Here is a 21197-nt window from a genome sequence, read left to right as displayed (position 1 = left end):
AACACAAATGCTTAATTTGTAAATTATGCCAGTGTTAGAGTGTGCCTCTGACTATCCGTTAATTTAAAAAACAAGAAAATCATGCACCTGGTTTGTCTAATATATATTTTTTATACCTAAGTATATTTCAAATCAAATATTCAAGTAGCATTTTACTGGGTAACTTTCACTTTTACTTGAGTCATTTTCTGTTAAAGGTATCTTTACTTTTACTCAAGTATGACAATTGGGTAATTTTTCCACCACTGCAGTTCGTTAACACCACCGGCTCTAAAATTCACCCACTGTACAGTACATGATTCCAAACAACATTGTAGGCTACTTTGAAACAACAGTGTATAACTCAAGAAGTTCTAAGTTCATATCCCCATGAAACTGATAGAGATCAAATAATTGGTATGCAGATTCTGCATGGATGTTTAATGGTAAAACTTGAAGAATTATCTTTCACATCTTTTGAATGAGGTGGTGTTTTTGTCTTACGGCAAAGTTATACTGTGCTATTACATTCGGTTCTGTTATGTAGAATACTATCATTATGTGATCGTGCAGACATGGATTCAGCTTTGATCTAACTTTATTAAACAAGCACCATTCGCCTGAGTAGCCTGTTCTCACCGCATAAAGTAGAGAACATTACACATGTGCAGAACATGATCTGCACATGTGCAGAAGCTTCAGGATATTTAGTCTGCCAGAGTTGTACCAATTAACTAAGAATAAATATTGCATTTATAATAATAATTAGAAAAAACGTTCTCTCTTGCTTCAGAGGATTTGCTTTGATTTTGTTGCCTGTATGCTCTAAGTCTGGCCTATTTATTTGTATATTCACAAATACAGTAAGTGAACTGCTACTGTATGTTAATGCAGCATTTTCTACGGTAATATTCCAAAATACACAAAATATTTCCCCGAAGTATACATTTTTCCCACAATGCAATGTAATTTATGGTAATATACTATATTCAGTTTATAAACATGTGACTGCTGATTATACAGTAATTAACCATGACATTAACAGGATTTGTTTTACAGTACTTACAAACATCTGTGCTAACAGGCTATTAAAAGTATGCTGAAATCGCCATTTCCTGGTTGCTAAAATTCTAATAGTTCACCTAATTTCAGTTTATTTGACAAACAAGCAAGTGTAGAGTAGTGTAGAGAATCTTTGTACCATCTAAACCGCTGTGAAACATATTTTCCATAACCACAAATATTATATTTTCAGCTGTTTGAAGCTGGTGTACAAAACCGAAAGTAAAAGATGCAAAAACGAAACTTAAGAACGGAAAGCTTAGAAATGGGGCACGTAGAACATATCTACCGCTTCTTAAACTTGCTTTCAATGAGAATGACAGATCTATAACACACATTTCTGTGTGAATTTGGTTGGGTCGCCCAAAAAAAATACATATTGCAGCTTTTAACACATGATTGCAGACATAACCTCTTGCAATAACTCATACCAGACTTCTCCTTTAAGACATTTCCCTCAAGACGCAGTAGCCCAGTCAGTGCTTTTCATATAGGCCCTGCCTTCAGGGGGCGGGAGAGATACTGTACAAACTCTAGGAAATCAGCTCTCCTGTCCCATGCGGTAGCGGCGTAATCAGGAGGGAACAGGGCTGACGCGCACCGCGCCACAGAGAGCTTTGGCTATTGATAAGCCTGTGACGAAGGAGCGTACAGCAAACTCCCATTGTATGCTACCACACTTGTGCTGCGCTTAGAGGCGCACTGTGCGTTATAAGGAGAGAATAACCTCATGTAAGGCTACAACGCGTGGAAAAGGAACATTAAAAGGGATTTTAATCAACTTGAAAAGTGTTGATGTCTCGAGGGATAACCTAGCATTAGCCTATACTAATGTGTAAATAACATTTGACTGATCTAGTCGATAATATTGTTTGGAAGCTTTGTTTTATGTATGCAAGTCATTTCAATTGGTCAGATGTTTTACTCATTACATTGATTATTTTTTTAGGATAATGTTTGAAGTTTATTTTAAAGCCATCGGCTATAACATTTGATGTTTTCATTTCACACTAGGACTTTTACTGACTCGAATTGTGTGATACCAAACTATCTGAGACTATCATCCCGACCGCAGGAGATTGTGTTTGGAACACACCACCAAAAAGTTCCTTGGGGATTTAATACATCAATTCAAGATGGACCAAATCATCTTTAAAAAAGTCGCCTTACTCCCCTAGTCCCCTGACAGTGGAATTTCGAGCTCGGTGGACGTTCTAAGTGGGAAGCGTATAATTGAGTAGGCAACAATTGCTAATTGACTGGATATACTTTGCTGAGACAAGCGTGGGTGTCCGTCTGCTCGCAACGCCAGGAGTTCCAATTCCACAGAGCGAGCCGCTGTCCCTGCGCTTAGTGCTGAGGGAGAGACTCGTGCTGTTTCCATAAATGCTTGGTCTATCGCGGAGAATCCAGCCTGGGCAGCAAGATGAGCTCGTGGGTTTGGGTTCAGCTGCTCGCGTTGTTTGCGACATGTCTGCGGTCGGGCAGCGCAGAGGTATGTGACGGAGTCAATTAATTAAAAATGTAGGTCTAATTGCCCATTCAACGGTTCGTTGCCAAATATATGTTTTTCTGTTTAGTTCATTTTCTTTGTTTCATTTCACTGTGAATGTTAACATTAGGGACCATTATTGAGCATATTTGATACCAGGGCCCAATTATTGACCATTGTTGAATTTCAGGATCATTGTATTTTAACAACGTTTGCACTGGGGCTTGTGTGCTCTCTAAACAAAAGGCACCAAAGTGTTACATTCAATATTGTTTTGTACAAAATAATTGTGAACCAGGCCCCTCACCCCTCCACTTAGTGTATGGCTGTGGCCAACAACCACATGTGCACTTGTAATTATTGAGTAATTATGAAGTATATAGCAATTAAGCTGCATCTTGTAAGTTAAACTGCACATCATCTAAAAAACACCTTATGCAAGCTCATCTCATGGCTTTAATGCTTCTATATAAAATATATTTTGAAACGGTCCTGAGTTTCACTTCAGGCTGTGAGGGCCTCATGGCGAGGACATCCGATTGGGCCCTGCTTGGCAAGGTAACCATAGAACAGTTACAGCACATGGCAGACCCATCTACAGAACATAAACTTCTTATCGTCCAGAATCCCAAAGTGAAAATAACAATCTTTCTCCATTAATCTGCATTTTCTGTGGTACGCTTGGGGCACATGCTCTGATGATGCGCTCATTCGTTGGGCCCAATAACTCCCCAACGCTTGTCCACATGCTCATGATCAACATGGGCCCCTCTCCAGATGTCTAAACTCATAAACCTGTCGATAAACATCATATGAGTGGAAGGTGGAGGCCATGTAAAATCTCACCAGACCCTCCTGAAGCATGCCTGGGAGCTAAGCAAGACCAAATGTGTGTGTTTGTGTGTGTGTGTCCACAGGATATTCGACAGGCTAGCAATAGGAGGAGCGCTTGTCACAGCAACACAACTATAAATCATTCTAATCATGCTATGGCTGACTATTGTCTTGAGTCATTAAAAAGAATTGGAAAACATTTTTTAACTCAAGGAGAGAGGGGCTTCGTCTCGACTGCTAGAGTCGATTCTATGTACTTTGTATCGTAGCATACACAGCAAGTATCCTACAAGTTCCTTTCCCAGGATACGTCCTGCATTTGACACATGTCAAGTGCATGGTGAATTATACCATGGTGAGTCCGGTCCCCTTATGGTTATCTTTAAGAGAGGCGATATAATTAAAGTATGAGGGTCGCATTTTGATAGGCTTGAGAAGAGGCCAAAGAGGCCATAACTTTAATATAATAATATACACTGAGTGTACAAAACACTAAGGACACCTGCTCTTTCCATGACATAGACTGACCAGGCGAATCCAGGTGAAAGCTATAATCCCTTATTGATGTCACTTTGTTAAATCGATTTCAATCAGTGTCGATGAAGGGGAGGAAACAGGTTAAAGGGGGATTTTTAAGCCTTGAGACAATTGAGACCTGGATTGTATATATGTGCCATTCAGAGGGTGAATGGACAATACAAAATATTTAAGTGAAAAGAACCCCCCTTTGAACGGGGTATGTTAGTAGGTGCCAGGAGCACTGGTTTGTGTCAAGAACTGCAACTCTGCTGAGTTTTTCACAAGTTTAGAGTGTGTATCAATAATGGTCCCCCACCCAAGGACATCCAGCCAACTTCACAACTGTGGGAAGCATTGGAGTCAACATGGGCCATTATCCCCATGGAACGCTTTCAACACATTGTAGAGTCCATGTCCCACCGAATTGAGGCTGTTCTGAGAGCAAAAGATGGGAGGGGGTGAGGGAGTGCAACTCAATGTTAGGAAGGTGTTCTTAATGTTTTGTACACTCAGTATATATGCCATTTTGTGGACACCTTTATCCAAAACAATTTACAGTCATGCGTGCATACATTTGACATACTACTGGTCCCAAGAATTTAACCGACTATCCTGGCATTACAAGCACTATACTCTACAAGCTGAGCTACATTGGACCATCTTTGGGACATTCACAGGAATTGGCAGTAGTGGCTGTGGGAAGGGACTGTAGTGAAACTAAGCTCTAACTATGACAATATACACACACAGTCTTCAGTTATGGGAAATGAATGTTTAAACAGGGTGAAATTCGGCGCACCCCTTCTTTGCTGGGTTTCCTTGAATGCAATTCAGTTGCTTTCATGCTATCAGATCTATGACTTCCTCTAGTGTGTCTTTTTCCCCAGAGCTGCCAGTGGTGTGTGGTGTCCACCACATTTGTCATGTCAAAGACTAGGCTTTTGGAGGCAGCCTCGGAAGGACGCAAAAAAAAACATCCCAAATCATATGAATTGCCCAGAGGACAGGTTGTTGGAGGTGTCAGTAAGGATTGATTAGAAGGTATTGTTACGTATAGTTGAAGTAGTTCTCTGTCATCTATACATCCTCCCATCCAGTAGTGTATTAGTGTACATGCCTATAGCTAGTTATCATATGAGGTGTCTTTGAGGTATACCATCAGGGAATTCCCTCAATCATCTATATCAATCAAATGTATTTATGAAGCCCTTTTTACATCAGCCAATGTCACAAAGTGATATACAGAAACCCAGGCTAAAACCCCAAACAGCAAGCAATGCAGATGTAGAAGCACGGTGGCTAGGAAAAACTCCCTAGGAAGAAACCTAGAGAGGAACCAGGCTCTGAGGGGTGGCCAGTCCTCTTCTGGCTGTGCCGGGTGGAGATTGCAGTACATCGCCAAGATGTTCAAATGTTCATAGATGACCAGCAGGGTCAAATAATAATACTCACAGTGGTTGTAGAGGGTGCAACAGGTCAGCACCTTTTCATAACCGATCATTCAGAGTTAGAGACAGCAGGTGCGGTAGCGAGAGAGAGAGTCGAAAACAGCAGGCCCGGGACATAGTAGCAAGTCCGGTGAACAGGTCAGGGTTCCATAGTCGCAGGCAGAACAGTTGAAACAGGAGCAGCAGCAGGTGGACTGTGGACAGCAAGAAGTCATCAGGCCAGGTAGTCCTGAGGCACTGTCCTCTGAGAGAAGAGAGAGAAAGAGAGAGAGAGAGAGGGAACATACTTAAATTCACACAGGACACTGGATATAACTCCAGATATAACAGACTGATCTTAGCCACCCAACACGAACTATTGCAGCATAAATACTGGAGGCTGAGACAGGTGGGCTCGGGAGAAACTGTGGCCCCGTCCGAAAATACACCCGGACAGGGCCAACCAGACAGGATAAAACCCCACCCACTTTGCCAAAGCACAGCCGCCACACCCCACACCACTAGAGAGATATCTTCAAACCACCAACTTACTACCCTGAGACAAGGGATAGTATAACCCACAAAGATCTCCCCCATGACACAAATTCGAGGGGGGCGCCAACCCGGACACTCAAGTGGGTTGAGTGGGTTACCATCCACCACTCAAGTGGGTACTACCCACCACTGCGACCAGTGTGCTCTCGTTGGCTGGCTCTCATTACATATTCGTCACCAAACCCACTGGCTCCAGGTCATCTATAAGTCTTTGCTAGGTAAAGCCCCGCCTATCTCAGCTCAATGGTCACCATAGCAACACCCACCCGTAGCACGCGCTCCAGCAGGTATATTTCACTGGTCATCCCTAAAGCCAACACTTACTTTGGCCGCCTTTCCTTACAGTTCTCTGCTGCCAATGACTGGAACGAATTGCAAAAATCACTGAAACGGGAGTCTTATATCTCCCTCTAACTTTAAGCATCAGCTGTCAGAGCAGCTTGTACCTGTACACAGCCAATCTGTAAATAGCACACCCAACTACCTCATCCCCATATTGTTATTTATCCTCTTGCTCAGAAATTCTAGGGACAGTAAAGGAGGCCTGCATCTTGTGACTGCAGCGTACATGTAGGTATGTATGGCAGGACCAAATCGGAAAGATAGGTAGGAGCAAGCCCATGTAATGCTTTGTAGGTTAGCAGTAAAATCTTGAAATCAGCCCTAGCCTTAACAGGAAGCCAGTGTAGAGCGACTAGCACTGGAGTAATATAATCACATTTTTGGATTCTAGTCAAGATTCTAGCAGCCGTGTTAAGCACTAACTGAAGGTTATTTAGTGCTTCATCCATGTAGCCGGAAAGTAGAACATTGCAGTAGTCTAATCTAGAAGTGACAAAAGCATGGATGAATTTTTCTGCATAATATTTGGACAGAAAGTTTCAGATTTTTTCAATGTTACGTAGATGGATATGTTCAGATATGTATTGATATGTTCGTCAAAAGAGAGATCAGCGTCCAGAGTAACGCCAAGGTCCTTCACCGTTTCATTTGAGACGCAGCCCCCGTAATATTATTAATTGTCAGATCCAACAGAAGATCTCTTTGTTTCTTGGGACTTAGAACTAGCATCTCTATTTTGTCCGAGTTTAAAAGTAAAACATTTGCCGCATCCACTTCCTTATGTCTGAAACACAGGCTTCCAGGGAGGGCAATTTTGGGGCTTCACCATGTTTCATCAAAATGTACAGCTGTGTATTGCCTGCATAGCAGTGAAAGTTAACATTATGTTTCCGAATGACATCACCAAGAGGTAAAATATATAGTGAAAACAAAAGTGGTCCTAAAACGGAACACCAAAATGTACAGTTGATTTGTCAGAGGACAAACCATCCACAGAGACAAACTGATATCTTTCCGACAGATAAGATCTAAACCAAGCCAGAACTTGTCCGTGTTGACCAATTTGGGTTTCCAATCTTTCCAAAACAATGTGGTGATCAATGGTATCAAAAGCAGCATTAAGGTCTAGGAGCACGAGGACAGATGCATAGCCTTGATCTGACACCATTAAAAGGTCATTTACCACCTTCACGAATGCAGTCTCAGTGCTATGATGGGGTCTAAAACCAGACTGATGCATTCCGTATACATTGTTTGTCTTCAGGAAGGCAGTGACTTGCTGCACAACAGCTTTTTTTTTTTTAATTGAGAGGAATGGAAGATTCGATATAGGCCGATAGTTTTTTATATTTTCTTGGTCAAGATTTGGCTTCTTCAAGAGAGGCTTTATTACTGCCACTTTTAGTGAGTTTGGTACACATCCGGTGGATAGAGAGCCGTTTATTATGTTCAACATAGGAGGGCCAAGCACAGGAATCAGCTCTTTCAGTAGTTTAGTTGGAATAGGGTCCAGTATGCAGGATTTGAGGCCATGACTATTTTCATCAATGTGTCAAGAGATATAATATAAAAAAACTTGAGTGTCTTGTTCCTAGGTCCTGGCAGTGTTGTGCAGACTCAGGACGTTGGAGAAATACGCAAATTTAAAGAGGAGTCCGTAATTTGCTTTCTAATGAACATGATATTTTTGTCAAAGAAGTTCATGAATTTATCACTGCTGAAGTGAAAGCCATCCTCTCTTGGGGAATGCTGCTTTTTAGTTAGCTTTGCAACAGTATCAAAAATACATTTTGGATTGTTATTTTTCTCCTCCATTAAGTTGGAAAAATAGGATGATTGAGCAGCTGTGAAGGCTCTTTTTTGATACTGCACGGTACTCTCTTTCCAAGCTATCGGAAGACTTCCAGTTTGTTGTAGCGCCATTTCCCTTCCAATTTTCTGGAAGCTTGCTTCAGGGCTCGGTATTTTCTGTATACCAGGGAGCTAGTTTCTTATGACAAATGTTTTTTGTTTTTAGGAGTGCGACTGCATCTAGGGTATTACGGAAGGTAAAATTTAGTTCCTCAGTCAGGTGGTTAACCGATTTTTGTACTCCGACGTCCTTGGGTAGGTGGAGGGAGTCTGGAAGGGCATCTAGGAATCTTTGGGTTGTCTGAGAATTTATAGCACGGCTTTTGATGATCCTTGGTTGGGGTCTGAGCAGATTATTTCTTGCGATTGCAAACGTAATAAAATGGTGGTCTGATAGCCCAGGATTACGAGGAACAACATTAAGATCCACAATATATATTCCACGGGACAAAACTAGGTCCAGAGTATGACTGTGGCAGTGAGTAGGTCTCTAGACATGTTGGACAAAACCAAAGCCTTTTGAAGTGGGTCTGTGGACATTTCCACGTGAATAATTAAAGTCACCAAAAATGTAAATGTTATCTGCCATGACTACAAGGTCCGATAGGAATTCAGGGAACTCGGTGAGGAACGCTGTATATGGCCCAGGAACCCTGGAAACAGTAGCTATAAAAAGTGATTGAGTGGGCTGCATAGATTTCATGACTAGAAGCTCAAAAGACAAAAATGCTGTAATTTTGTTTTTGTAAATTGAAATGTACTATCGTAAATGTTAGCATCACCTCAGCATTTGCGGGATGCGCAGGGGATGTGGTCACTAGTGTAACCAGGAGGAGAGGCCTCATTTAACACAGTAAATTCATCAGTTTTAAGCCATGTTTCAGTCAGGCCAATCACATCAAGATTATGATCAGTGATTAGTTCATTGACTATAACTGCCTTGGAAGTGAGGGATCTATTTTGAAATCTGAGATATCACAATCTCTTTCAATAATGAGAGGAATGGAGGAGGTCTTTGTTCCAGTGAGATTGCTAGAGTGAACACTGCCATGTTTAGTTTTGCCCATCCTAGATTGAGGCACAGACACAGTCTCAATGGGGATAGCTAAGCTGACTACACTGACTGTGCTAGTGGCAGACTCCACTAAGCTGGCAGGCTGGCTAACAGTCTGACCTGCACTCTCTCATTGTGGAGCTTGAGGAGTTAGAGCCCTTTCTATGTTCATAGATAAGATGAGAGCACCCCTCCAGCTAGGATGGAGTCCGTCACTCCTCAGCAGGCCAGGCTTGGTCCTGTTTGTGGGTGAGTCCCAGAAAGAGGGCCAATTATCTACAAATTCTATATTTTGGGAGGGGCAGAAAAGTTTTCAACCAGCGATTGAGTTGTGAGACTGCTGTAGAGCGCATCACTCCCCCTAACTGGGAGGGGGCCTGAGACAATTACTCAATGCCAACACATCTTTCTAGCTGATTTACACGCTGAAGCTATGTTGCGCTTGGTGACCTCTGACTGTTTCATCCTAACATCGTTGGTGCCCACGTGAATAACAATATCCCTATACTCTCTACACTCACCAGTTTTAGCCTTAGCAAGCACCATCTTCAGATTAGCCTTAACGTTGGTAGCTCTGCCCCCTGGTAAACAGTGTATGATCGCTGGATGATTATTTTTAAGTCTAATACTGCGGGTAATAATGGAGTCTCCAATGACTAGGGTTTTCAATTTGTCAGAGATACATGGTGGGATGCTTTGGCGTCTCAGAACCTGTAACAGGTGGAGGAGAGACCAGAGAAGGCTCGGCCTATGACTCCGGATCGTTGCTTAATAGGGAGAACCGGTTGAAAGTTTCTGTCGGCTGAATGAGCAACACCGGTTGAGCATTCCTACAGCATTTCCCTCCAGAAGCCATGAGATAATTGTCCAGCTGCAGGGACTGTGCGAGGGGATTTATACTACTGTCTGTACTTATTGGTGGCACAGATGCTGTTTCATCCTTTCCTACACTTAAATTACCCTTGCCTAACGATTGCGTCTGAAGCTGGGCTTGCAGCACGGCTATCCTCACCATAAGGCGATAGTTCTCCCGTATATTATGAGCACAGCGACTACAATTAAAAGGCATAATGTTAATGTTACTACTTAGCTTTGGCTGGTGGAGGTCGTATAGAACCATGTCCAGATAAAGCATCCGGGGTGAAAAAGTTGAATGAAAAAAGTCCAGCTAGGGAAAAAAATGTATATATTAAACAAGAATTAAAAAGTAAAAACAACTAACCGCATAGCAGCATGTAAACAAGTCCACAAGTGTGTCCCGGAAATGAAATAGATTCATGTGTCCTAACTCACTTGCCGGAGATAAAGGAAACCGCTCAGTCATGTATATATATCCCACAGAATGGAGTCTAGCTGTATAATGTAATGTCTGAATATGTTTGTGTGTGTTCCTATAAACATATGCATCAACCATGTGCTCATAGGCATGGTTTTAGGGATTGCATGTGAGAATGTGCAGTGTGCACATGTTCACCCGTATGTGTGTGTGTGTGCGTTTGTGCATTTGTATTTTTTGTGTGTGTATATACACTTGCATGCTGGCAGGCAGAAAAACTAGACCCATAATTATGTATCATTACTCCTTACCTCTCTACTCCTATAGCCTGTACCTGGCATTCCTCAGCTCAACCCACTTCCCATGAAACATCACTAGGGCTTTTCCCAGATGGCACTGTATTCTCTGTTTAGTGCACTACTTAAGTCCGATAGGGGTCTGGTCAAAATTAGTGCACTACAGGATGTATGAAATACGATGCCAGTTGAGATGCAACCTAGGCCTGTCTCTGTTCAGAGAGATGGAGATCTACTGTATGAACGCTCTAAAATAAGTGCCTGTCTGAGCCTGCGTGATCTGCAGAATGACCGTAGATTTTAGAAGACACTGACTGTTCCAGAACTTCCACGTGACTCAGTCAGATGCTTATTTGTGTGTATGTGTGTGCGCGTGTGCGAGCGTGCATGTGATTTAGAGTTTTGATTTAGAGTTCACCAAATTAGGACCAGAGTAACTCCTGGACTCCTATGGTATTATAGGGTAAATGTTATGATTTTCTGTTTACGTCAGGTTTGTTTAGCAGTTGCACGGGGTAAAGTGTTTATTTCATTTTTCCTGCTCAGACACAAATCGCCATGACAGTGGCCACCCTATGAACAAAGGCCCAGACCGTAGTGTGCAGCCAGCACAATTTGAATGCGCCCCAAATGCCACCCTATTCACTTTAGAGGGCACTACTTTTGACCAGGGCCCATATGGCTCTGGTCAAAAGTAGTGCATTAAGGAAGTAGGTGCTTTTAGGGCCTCAGCCTTAGACTGGGGCCAAGGAGAGGAAATCACTGGGATGGCTCCTCAGGGGCATCACTACATAAATAGAGATGTTAATTTAACTCATGGCATTTTCCTTTTGTATGACTTGACTTTGTGCAGTGCCCAACAACAATGGGGAAAAGTCAATGGTATGTACATGAATAGTGTGTGAATGCCATTCACGGATGGCTTCTTCCTCCTCAAAGCGCTCCCCAAAGGGCTTCGGCTTATTCTCACAAGAAACTGAATGAATTAATGCAACAGACAGAGGCTTGTGTTAGCTCCCTGAATTAATGCCTAGACATTAGCTCAACAGGCTAACCCAGTTTTGTGGTGTGCAGGAGACCCAGGATTCGAACCCAATAGGTCAAACAGTGGTAGACCCAGCTAGCAAGAGTTAATATCTCCATCGATGCAACTTCTTCTCCTTTCTTCATCTACCCCTCCATTATTCCCCCTGATGTCCATCTCTCTGTTCTGATCCACCTCTCCTCCTCCTCCTCCTCTCAATCACTCCATCCCCCATTACTTCCTGAACCCTTCCTGACTCCTGTGACCCCTAAGTAGTAGCAGATGAGGTGACAGAGGCCAATAGTCATTCACCCCCTCTTAGTGGCCATTGTGAATCCAAGCAGCCATTTCCTTCATCCTCTTGTTTCATTTATGATTAGGGGGGGTAAGTTGGGTTACCCCCTAACCAGAGAAAATGTATGGAGTAAAAAGCACATTATTTTCTTTAGGAATGTAGTGAAGTAAAAGTAAATCATTTCAGAAATAGTAAAGTAAAATACAGATACCCCCACAAATGACTTAAGTAGTACTTTAAAGTATTTTTACTTTAAAAAAATGTAGAAATAAAAAAAGTACTTATTTAACTAGGCAAGTCAGTTAAGAAACAAATTCTTATTTACAATGACAGCCTACACCGGCCAAACCCGGACGACTATGGGACTCCCAATCACGGCCGGTTGTGATACAGCCTATATTCAAACCAGGGTGTCTGTAGTGACGCCTTTAGCACTTAGATGCAGTGCTTTAGACCGCTGCGCCACTTGGGAGCTTAACCACTGCTGTTGTCCCTTTGCTTCCGTATCTACACAGAATAAATTGGGAAGCTGAGAAAATATCGGATTTGGGAGAATCTAGTTTTATTCCTGTCTTATCTCTTTCTCTCAGGGGGATCCTCTCCCTCCAGGTTTGGTGGAGCTGGTTAGGAGCAACCCTATCTCTTCCATAGAGGACCTGCAGCTGCTGCTGCTCAGTGACTCCGTAGGTAAATATCTCTAACGTTGTACTATACTGATACTCATCAACATGCATATGCCATTTAGCAGAATTTGTTTACAAAGAGACCTACTGTCATAGGTGCATATATTTTAACGTATGGGTTGCCCCGGGATTCAAACCCACATCCTGGTTTCCGAAGCCTAATACTCTATCAACTGAGCCGTACAGGACCACAAGCCAACCAGACACACTGGTCACGCCAAGAGATGGAGGCTCTCTCAGACTAACTAACCCGACCAACAGAGACTGAGGGAAAAATAATGAAAACTTTGTCACATGATGCCCAGATTTCATTCCCAACAGGGACAGGCGAAAATCACACACAGTAAAATACTACAAACAGAATCTCACAGACTGACTAACAGACAAACCGTCAGACCCACAGGGGCACAGAGGGCAGAAAGACTTCTTAAATAGATACACATATTGCCCAGATTTGATTCCCATCATTGAATAGCGAACATCACACACAGTAAACAGTATATACAAACTCAACGAGATAAGAGAAACAAAGAGTGAAGTATTCAACATCTCAAGGTACAAAAACATACAAACATGAGGTTATGACAGAAACAAATTCCCACACAGACATATATTACAGGGAAGTTAAACATAAACAATGCTTCAAACTATCTCATAAACACACACATGCACCATACACAGACGCGTGCGAGCACACACACACACACACACACACACACACACACACACACACACACACACACACACACACACACACACACACACACACACACACACACACACACACACACACACAGAGTAAAAGTCATAACAATAAACAATTGAAGTAATGAGTTGATTCTATCTGTAAACTAATATCGGAGTGTATTTTTTTTCTCAGATGAGGATATTTCGGAACATTTTTTGCCCAGTGGACAACACTCCAACAACACTAGCAACCGACTACCAAGGAGTCTGGGTGAGTTTGCACCTTCCTCATATTTCTCTGACACTAGGCTATAATTCCACATATTTCCGTCACTCATGTTGACTTGGGTGGTTTTGGACAGCTGTATCTAATCCAAACAGAGTTGCGCAATGCATGTTTTGGTAAAGAAACATCTAAAGTATGTCACCGATTCATTAGTTATTTGCTGAACAAACACAAATACGACGTGCAACTCCAAGTTACACTCCAAATAGTTCAGCTGCAGCAAGTACAGTATGGAGACTCATGCATACACTGTTTCAATAGCATGTGATTTCTTTAAACAGCATAAGTAATATAAACAGTGTAAGTATAATTAGTGTAAACTAAATGTTTTCTACATTTTGAGGCCTATGTGCTGGCTGTTTTGTAGGCACTGAGCAGTGTAGAGGGTATGCTTTTAACATTAAGCCTGAGGCTAACTCCAGCACATTTACAATTATGTGTCTGATATGTTGATTAATGTACACTGTCCCATCTTCTGAAACCTTTAAGTTATATGTGACTTTTTAAAAAAAAGACGTTTTAAATGGTCTGTTTGTCTTTGTTGTCTCAGACGCCCAGCCGGCTCAGCAGGCGCTATGTAAGGTGAGGACAGAGGTGATGGAGGTGACCCGTGCCATGTTGGACCGCAGCAACGCCAACTTCATGTTGTGGCCTCCCTGTGTAGAGGTACAGCGATGCTCCGGCTGCTGCAACACCAAGAGCCTGCAGTGTGTCCCCGTGCTGACGCACACCAGGCACCTACAGGTACATATACACCATCCCCCATCTCAACCCATGTCCCCTACCCTGAAACTTTTGCCCAGGTTGTTTCTGTAGAGAATGTTCACAGCTAACTTAGGCCTACCTGGTCAAATAAAAGGTTAGTCATTACATGATTTTTTTTTTTTTAAGCGGTTTAGTCATTTTGAATTCTGCACTTCCGCGGAGCTAATCTCCTACACCTCCTCCGCACTAGGTGATGAAGATCCAGTACGTGGAGAAGCGGCCCAACTACTCCAAGGCCGTCGTCTCGGTCCACGACCATGTGGAGTGTCGCTGCCAGCCCGCCCCTCGCCCCCCGGCCATCCCCAAGAAGAAGTCCACGCCCCGCAGACAGCAGAAAGACAACAAAGGAGAGGGGCATCCAGCCAAGGCCAGATCCAAGGAGGAGCTGCACCGCAGAGATGAGCTGAAGCACAACCAGAGGATCCTGCTGGAAGACCTGCTGGACCAGCACTGGAACCCCAAGGACACCTCCTCAGACGCAGGGGCGGGGAAAGGGGGCAATGGGCTAGACCATGACAAGATGGATTCTCAGTGGGTACTTAATGCCACCAGCCAGCTGGGAGCTAAGGAGTGGACCGAACGTCGACATCACGATGACATGGAGGAGGGGAGAGACAGTAGTAGTGTCAATGTCACTACAACCGCAATGGACATCGACATGGCACAACTTGACCACGAGAAGAAAGACGGGGTCGAGACACGAGGGGACACACTATTTAACATCACTGAGGGTAATGTCAGTAGGGGAGATAGGCAGCAGGGAAGTCTGAGTCTCAGTGAGGTGGGAGACCAGGAGACACATAGACAACCCACACAAACACAGAGTCCCTCACTACGCACCAACACATCAAAGCAACAGCGACATGGGACCAACTCCTCCTCAGAGGAAACCAAAAGCAGAGAGGGAGCCAATCAAAGAATGGAACAGCGATTCTATCCTACGGAGGAAACCAATCAGAGGCCCGAGAGCAGATTCCCTCCCCTTGAGGAAGCCGATCAAAGACGTAAAGACAATGAGACCCCCGATTCAGAGAGGAGGCTCCAGCACGCTCTCCAACTGGAACAGGAGAAGCTGGAGGAGAGGAAGGAGCTGTTGTTACTCCACAGGAGACTGGACGATGAGAAGGTGAGACTGCACCTGAGACGGGAGCAACAGAAACAACAGCAAGAAGAAGAGGAGCAGAAGTACCCTCGGCCTAATCATAAACATCATCAAACTCAAACCACCACACAAAGAACAGGTAGACAGAGAACATTGTGAGCTAGCATGTGTTTTGGACTTATGTTTCTCAGTTTAAATTGTATTCCAAACTGCATTCTTGTTCTCCCAGACACAGTGTCGCCCACTTCAACGCGAGCGCCCTCAGACCTGGCTGGTCCCCGGCCACCTGCTCGGCCCGGCCCACCTAGGAAGAGAATGAGGAAGAACAACCGCAAGCGCATCAGCAAGGCTGCAATGAGAGCAATGCTAATGTAGAACCTACAATCTCTCTGCAGGTAAGAGAGTTTCTATCCGTTCTAACATAAATATTTCCAAACCCATTCAAATACTTTCCAAGTACTTTCAAATACCAACACTTTAAAATACTTTTTGGGGGAAAGTATTTACACACAGTTTTCAAATACTTTCCTAATCCTTTCAAATACTTTCCAAAGAAAAGTGTATATTCATATACAAAAACTACGAGCCTGGTCTAGAATGTGACCATTTAAAAATATATATCTGTTTCTCCTTCTCATCCAGGGAGTGAGGCGCTCGGTCTTTGTTCTGGACAATCCAGTGGCGACGCCGAGCAGTTAATTCCTTTCTTATGAGTTAATATTCATGTGTCAGTAACCTGCCCATCCTGTGACCGTGAGGTATTCCCTAATAGTACTAATGATTGTCTGGTGAACGCAAAACAACCCTTGGACAGAAAGAAATATGGGACAAGAAGAATGGGATGTAAATACATACGAGGCTGAGGTGATCCATCAACATTTGTCTGATTTGTCTGAAAAGATGATCTCCTTTTAACAACAAGATGTTCCCCTAGTCGGATCAAGAACAGTGGAACGTTGGAACAGAACATTCAAACAACATTAGGACTTTGGGAGATATCATTGGAACACTGGAAGAACGTTGGAACGTTCACAAGGATGTCGGACTGTTGCTGGACAGCGCTATTGGACCTCCCTCATGACTTTTCAACAGCGTAGTAAAACCACTCCGGTCCGTAGAGATCAAGTCGGTTAAAAACTCTTTGTATGCTCTTCCGAGGCATGGTTCATTATAACTCCCAAGAAGTGGACTGATCACGCTTGTCAACGAGAGGAGAGAGAGCATTTTTTTTAATGTCCGTCCAAATCTCCCATTTTTCTATGAGCAGGAGATGCTGAAAATACGTGTTTTTGGTTGAAAATATATTTCAAAAGTACATATTTCAAAAATGTTGCTCACTGGGTTCCGACATGGAAGAATACATTTTCTTTTTCCGACTAGAAAGGATACACTGGTAGAGGACCAGGAAAATACCATGGCGGGCAGATATTACAGGGACAATGGGCAAGAAATGATGACATTTATATGAGCTAAGACTGTTGGAATGACTGGTAGTCTTGACTGATGCGAGCAGTATCGCTACATTGTACTTAAGCTGCTCTATATGTTCCAACTACACAGCAAAGATATTACATGTCTCAATAGTTACACAATGTCGAATCTCATTTTCTATAAAGATATTTAATTGTATTTAATTTGATCTGAAACACTGGAACTCCATCAACAATTAATGCACAGGTTTGCATTCTCATGTTCAGCTGAGGCTTCTGCACTTCTTTCGGAGAGTGTGGTTAAAGACGCAAGGTGCTATACAGGGGTTGCGTTACACCTTTATGTCCATCTTTAACATTATTTATTCCTTATATCACATAGGTCTCCTGTGTTCATTATCAATAGGATCACTACATATGAAGCATTTTGGGGGTTGAAATATCGACCGCTCTTCAGGTCTCAATATAATTTGAGCTGTCAGCCTTTGTGCACACAGGCCATAGTCTAGATTCAATCAGATCAAGCATTATCTGACGATAGCAGACAGCCGCATAGCGGATGTTTTGGCGGTTTTAGAGGAGGATTGGCGCCATCAAATTGTCTCAAAGTCAGAAAATAAAGTGTAGTCTATATAGAAATAATTACACTCAAATTAAAAACAAACCATTAGGATTTCTATCATCCTATTCAAAGTGTAGATTATAACTCAGTGTTCCAGGCTGCAAAGCATTTCTGTTAATGAGACTTTCGGTATAATGCCGGGAGCCACTTACGGATTTGACAGCCCTAAATTGAATTGAGCCCAATGTAACTACAATGAAAAGCTTTGAAAAGGGAAAAGGTGTTGTCTGTTGCCTGCCATTCACTGTCTGTATGGTAATGACTTTGTGTCGTTGTATAACTTTGTGTGTCAATGTGGGTGTGCATGTCTGTGCTCAAGCGTGTGTAGAATTTGAGTGTGTATGCCCGTTTGAGTGTTAGAGTAATTGTAAGTATGTGAACAGAATCATATTTATGTGTTTGATCACTAACACTCATGAATCCATAAGTCAGGTAGTCCCTTATTCACAATGCTCATTGCTAACCAGTCCTTGTCTGCATAGGGAACAGTAGAGAATCAGACCTTGTGTATCCCTGAGTCTGTGTGTTACTTTATTTAATAAAGGCAGACAGACACAGCAAGGGTACTGGAATAGGAGCCATTGTCATTTTTAACACAGAGAGTTATGACCTATGCACTCTCTCTGTCAGTTTGTGACAGCACACACAAACATGCCCCAGACTGAGACCGCAGTATCGTGACCCAGCTAAAGCAGGGATTGTGGAGAAATCATACAGTGTGACAGTAATCCTAGTTTTAACACCCCTTTGCTACAAAATGTTGACATTTAATATCGATTAACAGTAAGTTGTCCTAAAAAAAAAGGTTTCGAGCTTTGTTTATTAGTATCCTATGGATTTTACAAGGAAGTTTAGTAAAACTATTTGGTGAACAATCTAACACTACAATTTGTAGAGAAGAAGTTCCCTGATAAAAGTTTCAGATAATAAAATCAGCATGGGTTAGATGTGTCAAGCAAAGAAGCTCAGTGCTTGTATGTGGGCAACTGCAGGTCACCTTGGTATAGTTTGCTCACTTCAAATAACCTAACTACCAGCCAAATATAGAAAATGTGGCATATTCCAGAATGCCTTCTTTCAACTGTAATTAGTTATTGTCTGTTTTGTTTTGAGTTATCAAAAAATGAATGTTGTGATAATTGCCACTTAATTCTATTTTGATATGATTATAAAAAAAACATATGTGAGAAAGTGTACTTGGCTGTGAGCTTATATCCTGCTTTTTGTGTTGTGAAGTAAGAGAAGCTACCCACTGGGCACAGACCTCAGTTCAACGTCTAGTTTTGATTTACATTTTGGTTGAGTTGTCCACTAAGGTGAATTCAAGTTAAAATGTTTAATGTCACGTGCACAAGTACAGTGAAATGCATCTCTTGCAAGCTCCAAGCCCAACAATGCAGTAATCAATATCCATAGCTGTCACGTGTGCTCCCTCTCCGGCCTCTAGGTCACCAGGCTGCTCGTTATGGCGCACACCTGTCATCATTGTTACGTGCCTTATGACACTCACCTGGACTCCATTACGTCCTTGATAACCAGCCCTACATACAGTTGAAGTCAGAAGTTTACATACACCTTAGCCAAATACATTTAAACTCAGTTTCAAAATTCCTGACATTTAATGCTAGTAAATATTCCCTGTTTTAGGTCAGTTAGGATCACCACTTTATTTTAAGAATGTGAAATGTCAGAACAATAGTAGAGAGAATGATTTATTTAATATTTTATTTCTTTCATCACATTCCCAGTGGGTCAGAAGTTTACATACACTCAATTAGTATTTGGTAGCATTGAATTTAAATGGTTTAACTTGGGTCAAACCTTTTGGGTAGCATTCCACAAGCTTCCCACAATAAGTTGGGTGAATTTTAGCCCATTTCTCCTGACAGAGCGGGTGTAACTGAGTCAGGTTTGTAGACCTCCTTGCTCGCACACGCTTTTTCAATTCTACCCACACATTTTCTATCGGGTTGAGGTCAGGGCTTTGTGATGGCCATTCCAATACCTTGACTTTGTTATCCTTAAGCCATTTTGCAACAATTTTGGAAGTATGCTTGGGGTCATTGTCCATTTGGAAGACCCATTTGCGACCAAGCTTTAACTTCCTAGCTGATGTCTTGAGATGTTACTTCAATATATCCACATAATTTTCCTCCCTTATGATGCCATCTATTTTGTAAAGTGTATCAGTCCCTCCTGCAGCAAAGCACCCCCACAACATGATGCTGCCACCTCCATGCTTCACGGTTGGGATGGTATTCTTCGGCTTGCAAGCCGAAGACCTTTTTCCTCCAAACATGATGGTCATTATGGCCAAACAGTTCTATTTTTGTTTCATCAGACCAGAGGATATTTCTCCAAAAGGATATGGCGGTTTTGGAGCAGTGGTGGCGGTTTTGCTGAGTGGCCTTTCAGGTTATGTCGATGTAACACTCATTTTACTGTGGATATAGACACTTCTGTATCATTTTTCCTCCAGCATCTTCACAAGATCCTTTGCTCTTTTTCTGGGACTGATTTGCACATTTCGCATCAAAATATGTTCATCTCTAGGAGACAGAACGCGTCTCCTTCCTGAGAGGTATGACGGCTGTGTGGTCCCATGGTGTTTATACTTGCGTAGTCTTGTTTGTACAGATGAACGTGGTACCTTCAGGCATTTGGAAATTGCTCCCAAGGATGAATCAGACTTGTGGAGTTCTACAAAAAAAATCTCAGGTCTTGGCTGATTTATTTTGATTTTCTCATGATGTCAAGCAAAGAGGCACTGAGTGTGAAGGTAGGCCTTGAAATACATCCATAGGTACACCTCCAAGTGACTCAAATGATGTCAATTAGCCGATCAAAAGCTTCTAAAGCTTTTCCAAGCTGTTTAAAGGCACAGTCAACTAATTGTATATAAACTTCTGAACCACTGGAATTGTGATACAGTGATACAATAAGTGAAATAATCTGTCTGTAAACAATTGTTGGAAAAATTACTAGCGTCAGGCACAAAGTTGATGTCCTAACCGACTTGCCAAAACTATAGTTTGTTAACAAGACATTCGTGGAGTGGTTGAATAACAAGTTTTTAATGACTCCAACATAAGTGTATGTAAACTTCAGACTTCAACTGTATGTCACTCCCTTTGGTTTCTTCCCCAGTAGTCATTGTTCCTATTTCATGTCGGTGCGCTGTTCGTGTTTCTTGTTCTGTTCATTTATTTATTATATGTATTCACTCCCTGAACTTGCTTCCCGACGCTCAGCGCACATCGTTACAATAGCTAGGTTTCCATCCAATTTGGCGACAGATTTTCATGTACTGAATAAAAATGTAAAGTTCAATGTGTTTCCATTACATTTCAACTCTCCCGATAGTTTTGTCACAAAAACTGTTGCGTTAAAATAGCAAATGTGTGCAATCAGGTCTTGGCACGTGCGCTCTAGCTAACAACTTGCAGATACAACGTGGGTAGGCTAGTCTACATGATGAGGTTATTATGGATATGAGCGAGACTATTGAAACATTTTTAAACGGCAGTCAAGCATCAATCCCCATGTCACCAGAATAAGACCGTCGATATTTATTGGAAAGGAGCATCAAAATCACTGTACACTTTCACCACCCTGT

General features: G+C 42.4%; 1 protein-coding gene across 3 annotated transcripts in view; it reads left to right on the top strand.

Annotated features, from left to right (window-relative positions):
- Positions 1–18777, top strand: part of LOC112225881 (stress response protein NST1) — a 51363-nt gene extending 32586 nt beyond the window's left edge. For 2 of the 3 annotated variants that reach the window (XM_042307332.1, XM_042307331.1), the window contains exons 5-10: positions 12597–12693; positions 13570–13647; positions 14213–14406; positions 14618–15668; positions 15759–15924; positions 16172–18777. In XM_042307332.1, coding sequence (XP_042163266.1) covers positions 14260–14406; positions 14618–15668; positions 15759–15904 — 1344 coding nt within the window. In that variant the 5' untranslated portion in view covers positions 12597–12693; positions 13570–13647; positions 14213–14259 and the 3' untranslated portion in view covers positions 15905–15924; positions 16172–18777. Of the gene's footprint in view, positions 1–1613; positions 1774–2055; positions 2537–12596; positions 12694–13569; positions 13648–14212; positions 14407–14617; positions 15669–15758; positions 15925–16171 lie in introns of those variants that run through there. The other variant, XM_024389988.1, reaches the window with a different exon arrangement.
- Positions 18778–21197: the final 2420 nt, after the last annotated feature.

The sequence above is a fragment of the Oncorhynchus tshawytscha genome, linkage group LG27 (assembly GCF_018296145.1).
Source record: "Oncorhynchus tshawytscha isolate Ot180627B linkage group LG27, Otsh_v2.0, whole genome shotgun sequence".
NCBI lineage: Eukaryota > Metazoa > Chordata > Actinopteri > Salmoniformes > Salmonidae > Oncorhynchus > Oncorhynchus tshawytscha.
The sequence above is the reverse complement of the archived record's forward strand: the minus strand, read 5'-3'. Positions and strand labels throughout refer to the sequence as shown.